We start from the raw sequence: 7,204 nt of genomic DNA, 5'->3' as shown, positions 1-7,204 counted from the left end.
AGGGTTCACATACTTTTTCTTGCAACTGTATATATATATACACATATATAAACTCCCCCATAGCTACGTTAAAAAAAAACCTCACCAAATACCTACTGAATGCCGCAAAGTCCCCGATTCCACTGCAGTGGAAACAGTCGGCTCCTTCCAGCACTGGGTCATCAAGGTGGAGGAAATTTACAAAAATTCTTGCTTTTAATCCCTGCAGACGTGGAAAGACTTAACTAAGGCAAAGGCATTTTAACCCTTTATTTACCTGTATCTATGACAAGTCCCCCTTTTCTCTGGTACTGCAGGTGAGAGTTAGGCAAGGTATATCCAGATGTACTAATGTAATAGCGCAACCGGGCCCGCTTAAAAAAAAAAAAATGCAGCCGCAATGCAAGTGCTGCTGGGAGGAAGATGTTACTTCTTCCCAGCTCACTCCGCGCGGGAGGAGAGCCAGTAAAGAGGGAGAGCCGCGCTGACTCCCATCAGCTCCAGCCACCCTCCTGCAAAGAAAAGGTAAGAAACAGGAGGGTGGCTGAATAATGAGCTCTGTGTGTGTATGTCTGTATGCATATATGTCTGTCAGTATTTATGCCAGTATGGATGTCAGTGTATGTATGAATGTATGTCTGTCTGTATATATGTATGTATACCAGTATCAATGTATGTATGGATGTCAGTGTATGTATGTATGTCTGTCTGTATGTCATTATGTATGTATGTATGTGTGTGTGTATGTCGGTGTCTGTATGTTAGTATGTGTCTGTCTGTATATGTGTGTATGTCTCAGTATGTGTATGTCAGTATGAATGCCTATATGCGTGTATGTCTGTTTCAGTGTGTGTATCTGTGTCCTTTTGTATCAGTGTGTGTGTTTGTGTCTGTGTGTGTTCCTGTGGGCGGGATTTGGAGGCGGTCCCTGTGGAGGGCCCACAACCTGAGCTGAATTAGGGGTTTCTGGTGGCGGTCCTTATTAGTGGTGTCAGTGGGGTGTGAGGCCAGGGGCGGGGCTGTTCTGAATATTTTTAAGTGACCTACTTATAATTTATGGAATTAAAGTGTAATTTTGAATAAGAGCAATTATTTACACAGACTAATTTCTAAACACTTTTATTGTAGTTTAAAGATGCATTACTGGGAGTATCATTGCTGTGGAGCTCTGTGATACACTCAGACACACCAGCAATATGGAGCTCCTAGAAAAGAGGGACTTTAGGGATTCGTGCACAATATGGGGACTGTACTTCTTAAATAGGGACACTTGAGAGCTGTGTATGCATGAAAGCATGTGGATCAGACTCTTAAAGGTTAAGAGGAAAATCACACTTTCTACCATCACTTTTTTGTGTAAGGTTCCCTCTCTGGCCATCTGCAGTACTACAAATGAGATAAGGTTCTATTAACTAAATTCACTTTCTATTCTATTCAGTAAAAAATAAAATCTTTGAAAACTCACTTCTTTATTAAAGCGTATCAATTAAACTGTCAGCAGGTTTCTCATCCCCCACCCCATGACTCCTTTCCTGCAACTGTCAAAAATAACCTACCAAGCACTCAATAAAACCCTTCTCTAACAAACTATTTAATTCCCTAACTTTAACCCTTTGTGTGACTATACCCCACTCCCTCTAGCATGTAAGCTCATCGAGCAGGGCCCTCAACCCCCTCTGTTCCTGTACGTCCAGTGGTCTGATCTCAATTATGTGTCTGTTAGTGCACCCATTGTAAAGCGCTACGGAATTTGTTGGCGCTATATAAATAATAAAATAATAATAATAATAATGATGATAATAATAATAAATTCACAACCAACAACAACAGTGATAACTATTTCTTTCTACTTAAGCAATTTTGCTCTGAATTTTTCAGTTTGGTTTTTAACTAATTGTTTAGATAATAAACTCCTATGGTAAACATTTATAGACATGAATAATATAGGTATAAAAAAATGTTAGGAAAAATGCAGTTTATGCAACTCATTATAATTTAATAAGAATCTACACCTTTTTTCCCCCACATCTTTTTTCCATGGAACAACATTTACCAACTGTTTAGTGAATAGATATTACCAAGTATTTTTCATTTACAGACAGGTATTTACTTACATCTTAGTTATATAGATTGTAACAAAATTTAAAAAAAAACCTTTTTTGTGTGGAAAAATAAACAGATTTTATTTGTAAAATTAACAATACAATTGAATGCAACATTATTTGAAAAATAAATCAGACAGTATAACATGGCTATGCACATTCTAGAGAATCATTCAGTTTATGCTTCATTCTCCTAAGCCTTTGGCAAAAGGTTCTGCCAACAATCTGTTTGAAAGTTTGTCCACAGGTGGACCATAAATTGGAGAGTTCCAGTTCCCCTTCCATCACCTTTCGCTGTAGTTCTTCAGCAGTTAGAAAAGTCAGTGCGAGCTGAAAAGTCAGTCTTTATGTTTTTGCACTTATTTGATTGCCACTAAACCCAACATGTCAATTATGTGCATTTACTCACATCTTGTGCTGTTTGCCAAGATGCAGAGCTGAGTTTTGCAACAAGCATGTACTCAAGTGAGATAAGATGCTCTTTAGCTGCTCTTCCACCAGCTCAGTATGGCTTATTCTTCTGGAATTGTTTCACCATGTTGGTCAGGATCTCCAGACCCTCCACCAAACCATCCCCTGTTGCTGCACAGCATCCCTGGACATGCCACTTGTGACCTTGTATTTTCATCAGTCCCAGCGCTTCGGCTACATCCGATGGTCTCCTGGCACCTGGAAGGTCCTGCTTATTGGCCATCACTAAAAATGGGACCCCTCTCATTTCATCATGTTCAAGAATGGCTTCAAGCTCACTCTTTGCCTCATCAAACCTCTCCCAGTCAGCACTGTCTACCACAAAGACCAGTCCATCTGTGTTCTGAAAGTAATGCTTCCACAGGGCTCTGATCTTTTCTTGGCCACCAACATCCCAGACAGTGAAGGACACATTGCGAATGGGTTCAACCGTTTCCACATTGAATCCAATGGTGGGGATAGTGGAGACAGTTTCATTGAACTTCAGCTTGTAAAGAACTGTGGTCTTTCCAGCTGCATCGAGACCCAACATGATGATACGAGCCTTGGTTCCACTGAGGTTCATAAGAGCTTGATGGAGACTGCTCAGGAGGATACCCATTGCTGCAGTGGATGTTCTCTCTGGATTCTGTCTCTGCAGATCTGCTTGTAGTGTTTGTCTGTAGCTTTGTTTGTGTTGTGCATGCTGCCCTGCTATATATACAGGAGCAGGGACTGTACAGGCTCATCTCTCTTGGCTGCACCTTATGGTTACCTGGCAACCAGTGAACACTATCAGAATGGAATTTCCTCATTGCTCTGTCACTCTGTGCACTGTTGGAGGATTCCTCGATGAAGTGTTTTGACATCGACACTGCTGACAGCAGCACAGGAAGTCACCTCAGCAGAGAGAGGGTGACGCCGGGCCCAGAATACAATAACTTTATTGCACTGACACAAAGTTTACAAAGTTACATGCAATCACGTTTGTTTTTTATATTAGTTCTATGAATCCAGTGACTTGATTCTAGGACTCCTTTGCAAGCAGCGGCTCCAGGAAAGTTAGGTGTCTGACTAATAACAATTTGTGCAACTAAAATTCAATACAGAACAAGAACAATGTATCTTATTTACAAAGATTGATTTCTGTAGAAGAATGGTATGAGGCTGCAGCCTATAAATCCTGCATGCTAGTGGCTGGGGGGAAACTGCCCCCCTTGCCAGTCTGCGAAACAATATTTTTTTAGTTGAACACTGATTATCTGTGACCTAGAAAGGTGAGACTGAAATGCATTTCCTTGTTTCTGTCACTTTCTGCTCTGCTGGAAAATTCAGCAACAACCAATTCTGAAGGCAGCACAGGAAGTGACAGTAACAAATGACAATAACCTCAGGAATGCACAAAACTTTATTGGTAGAAAACAATTCATACAAAATCATGGACTCCACTGCTATCATCTTAAAACATACCTCAACATTTCAAACTGATTTCTAAACACATGTATTGTAGTTTAAAGCCCTAGCTTTAGCATTACTGGGAGTATTATTGCTGTGGAGCTCTGGTATACACTCAGACACACCAACAATATGGAGCTCCTAGACAAGAGGGAACTTAGGATAGAAAAAGAGGAACAGAGACATTTAGGCCAAAAATAGGGACTGTCCCTCCTAAATAGGGACACATGGGCAGTATGTTAATATATATGATATAATTAAGTTAAATTGTATTAATATTTTTGTAAAATAGGAACAATCATATAACCAGTTATTTATGACAGTTCATTAAAGGAACACTACAGTATGAGGAATAAAAATGTGTTTTCCCGACACTATAGGTTAAAATATAATTTAGTCTCCTGGTCCCCAGTCCCCCTTGCTACTTTACTTACTTCTGTAGACCACGCAGGTGCGGTTGAGGCGGAATCAGTGCATCTTTATGAGGAACATTTAGTGCCTCCATGCAGAGCGTCAGTGCTGCACATTGTGGGCACATAGACATGGGGATATGACAGGGCAATAAAGTACTAGATTGCAGAGCTGGCCTTAGTGTCGAGCAACCTGAGCTATTTTACAGGGTGTCAAGAGATTTCCCTGCTAGATCATATGTGCCATTGTGATGATATGCATGATATCCAGCTTAAAAGGAACACTATAGTGTCAGGAATACAAACATTATATATTATAACTATTTAGGTCCTCGATATCCCTTGCATCGCCGGTCTCACCGCGGCTTGCTCAGTCTCCATGGCTGAGATCATCAATCTTGATTATCTAAGCCAATCTAATGCTTTCCCATAGGAAAGCATTGGGAGGCTATTATGTATGTGCGGCTGCACCAATCAGCATCTCCTCATAGAGATCCTTTGAATCACACTGTGCAGCACTGGACTAGGAAGCACCTCTAGTGGAGTGACTGCCTCTAGAGGTGTTACTAGGCAGCAATGTAAATACTGCCTTTTCTCTGTAAAGGCAGCGTTTACATTGAAAAGCCTGCAGGGACATGCTATACATACCAGAACAACTACATTAAGCTGAAGTTGTTCTGGTGACTATAGTGTCCCTTTAATTTGTTACAGGGTTATTTACTGAAATAAGAATTGTTAGAAATTCAAAGCGAGTTTCAAATTTTAGACCAAAACAGCCCAAATAGAGATATTTTTTTTTAATCTATTTTGGCCATAAATTTTAAATTAATTTTGAGTTCAAGACACTTTTCTCACTTTAGTGACTAACTCTGTAAGTGTGGCAGCATGGGTCAGTTCTGCCAAACCAGGGGCACACAGCTACTAAGATAAGTGCTCCAGTGCCTGGCAGTGACTTAATGCTCAAAGCTGCTGCGGAGATCAGGTGATCTAGTCTGCGCCTGAGCATTGAGTGCTTTCCAGCTCGGTTCTCAGAGTCTCTGCTCCTCTGTGCCCAGAGCATTAGGATGGAGGGTGCTTGGATCTGTGATATCATATGTCAGCCTCCTCTATCTTAAAGAACCCTCACATACTGCAAAGGAAGAGACAAAGATGTGAGTCAGAAAGTGATCGGTTCTCTGGCACCACTGCAGGGGTAAGCAAATGTGATGGGACTCAATCAGTGTTTATTTAAATAATAGTGTGTGTCTGACACTGTATTTTACTGTATCTGAAAAGCGTCTGTCTGAATATGTCTGGAATGGGTTAGATATTTCAGTCTTCTTCAGCAGTTCCAATCATCAGATAAGATAAGTGGCCAAGTAAGCACAGAGCAGTCATAGCACAGATTCTGTGAGCCTTTGACAGTCCCATATACCCAGTGTTTTTTCTTTGAGTTGCGAGCCATACACATACCTTCAAATATTACACATGTACAAAGAGTTTATATATGATCTAAGCTTATATATGATGTTTTTTTTTTTTTATAATAATTTTATTTTACTTTTTCAGCTTGAGAATCTGCTTGACAACCCAGGCATTTCCCCTGCAGGCAGTTCAGCTTGTGTGACACGTCATGATTCCCTTTTATTCCAGAAGTTTGGTCCTTAAGGGGTTAAGGGGTTAAAGAAATGCAACGTTTTATATTGTAATAGAAATCTACACCTTTTCCCATGGAACATCATTTACAAACTGTTTAGTCATTGAAGTTAGTTTATAGATAAAGTACATAATAAAGTGTATTATAACAAAATAAAAACAGTTTTTTTGTGGAAAAATAAACATTTGTAAAATTAATAAAATTAAATGCAACATTATATGAAGAATATGGCACACAGTATAACATTGCTCTGCACATTCTATACAATCATTCAATTTATGCTGTGGTGGAATCTCGGTAAAAATAAATTTAGTAGGCCGAGATTACCACGTGGCATGTGTACGTGCATATGCTGACGTATCGATCAGTTGGTTGCACGAGGCAAGATACGATCAGTAGTGTACGGAGCATGTGCAAGAATACAGGATATAGTATTCCCCCTCCTCCATTGTGCTGGACAAGCCATGCGGTCAAACAGGAAGTTAATTCTTATTTGTGTTGATTGGTTAAGAGAATGTGCGGGTGGAGCTTAATATGGGAGGAGTTATGTGCCTATATAAGGAGCCTGCACTATTGTCCGGGGCTCAGAACTTGCTGTATTTTGGTGACGTTAGTCCCTCTGAGTCCCGATCGGTGATCCAATAAAGAATCTCTTCCTTCCTGAAGAAACCTGTGTCCATCTCTCTGTGCTTGGCTTCCGTCAGTTTCTCCGGTATCATTTGGTGCATTGGCCGGGAATCTCATCGTTCAACGGTAGCTGAGAGGCAGAGGCGTGAGACGGTCTATCTTTGCCCACGTTCTCTACGGCTGCACCCCTGAACTTCTGCGTGGACCTCCCTTCGTCTCGGCGCCACTGGTCTGTTGTCCAGGAGATCATCGGCCTCTACGTGAGAAGTGCTGGGGTGTCCCCGTCGATGAGTGTGAACTCAGGTTCAGGAACGAGGAGGTAAGACAACTGCTGTTTTAGACGGCAGGACCCACTAGGGGTATACCGATTGTGCGGTAGGCCCAAAGGGGTTTTGAATCTGTGTATCTGCCCCCTCTGTCGGAGGGAAGGAGCGAAGGCGCACCGCTCGATCGAACGCTCTTTAGTCAGACCGTTTGATTCTGTTAGTCAGGCGGGGCTCTGGTGTAAATAGCCCTAGCCGGACACCGGTGTCTTGTCTAGACTA

The 7,204-nt window shown here is 41.3% G+C and overlaps 1 protein-coding gene across 1 annotated transcript; it reads right to left on the bottom strand.

Moving 5' to 3' along the window:
• Positions 1-2,140: 2,140 nt before the first annotated feature.
• LOC134565787 (uncharacterized) lies at positions 2,141-3,663 on the bottom strand. The gene has a single exon (XM_063425437.1). The coding sequence runs from the start codon at positions 3,151-3,153 to the stop codon at positions 2,584-2,586; it is 570 nt and encodes a 189-aa protein (XP_063281507.1). The 5' UTR covers positions 3,154-3,663; the 3' UTR covers positions 2,141-2,583.
• Positions 3,664-7,204: the final 3,541 nt, after the last annotated feature.

The sequence above is a fragment of the Pelobates fuscus genome, chromosome 6 (assembly GCF_036172605.1).
Source record: "Pelobates fuscus isolate aPelFus1 chromosome 6, aPelFus1.pri, whole genome shotgun sequence".
Lineage (NCBI taxonomy): Eukaryota > Metazoa > Chordata > Amphibia > Anura > Pelobatidae > Pelobates > Pelobates fuscus.
The sequence above is the reverse complement of the archived record's forward strand: the minus strand, read 5'-3'. Positions and strand labels throughout refer to the sequence as shown.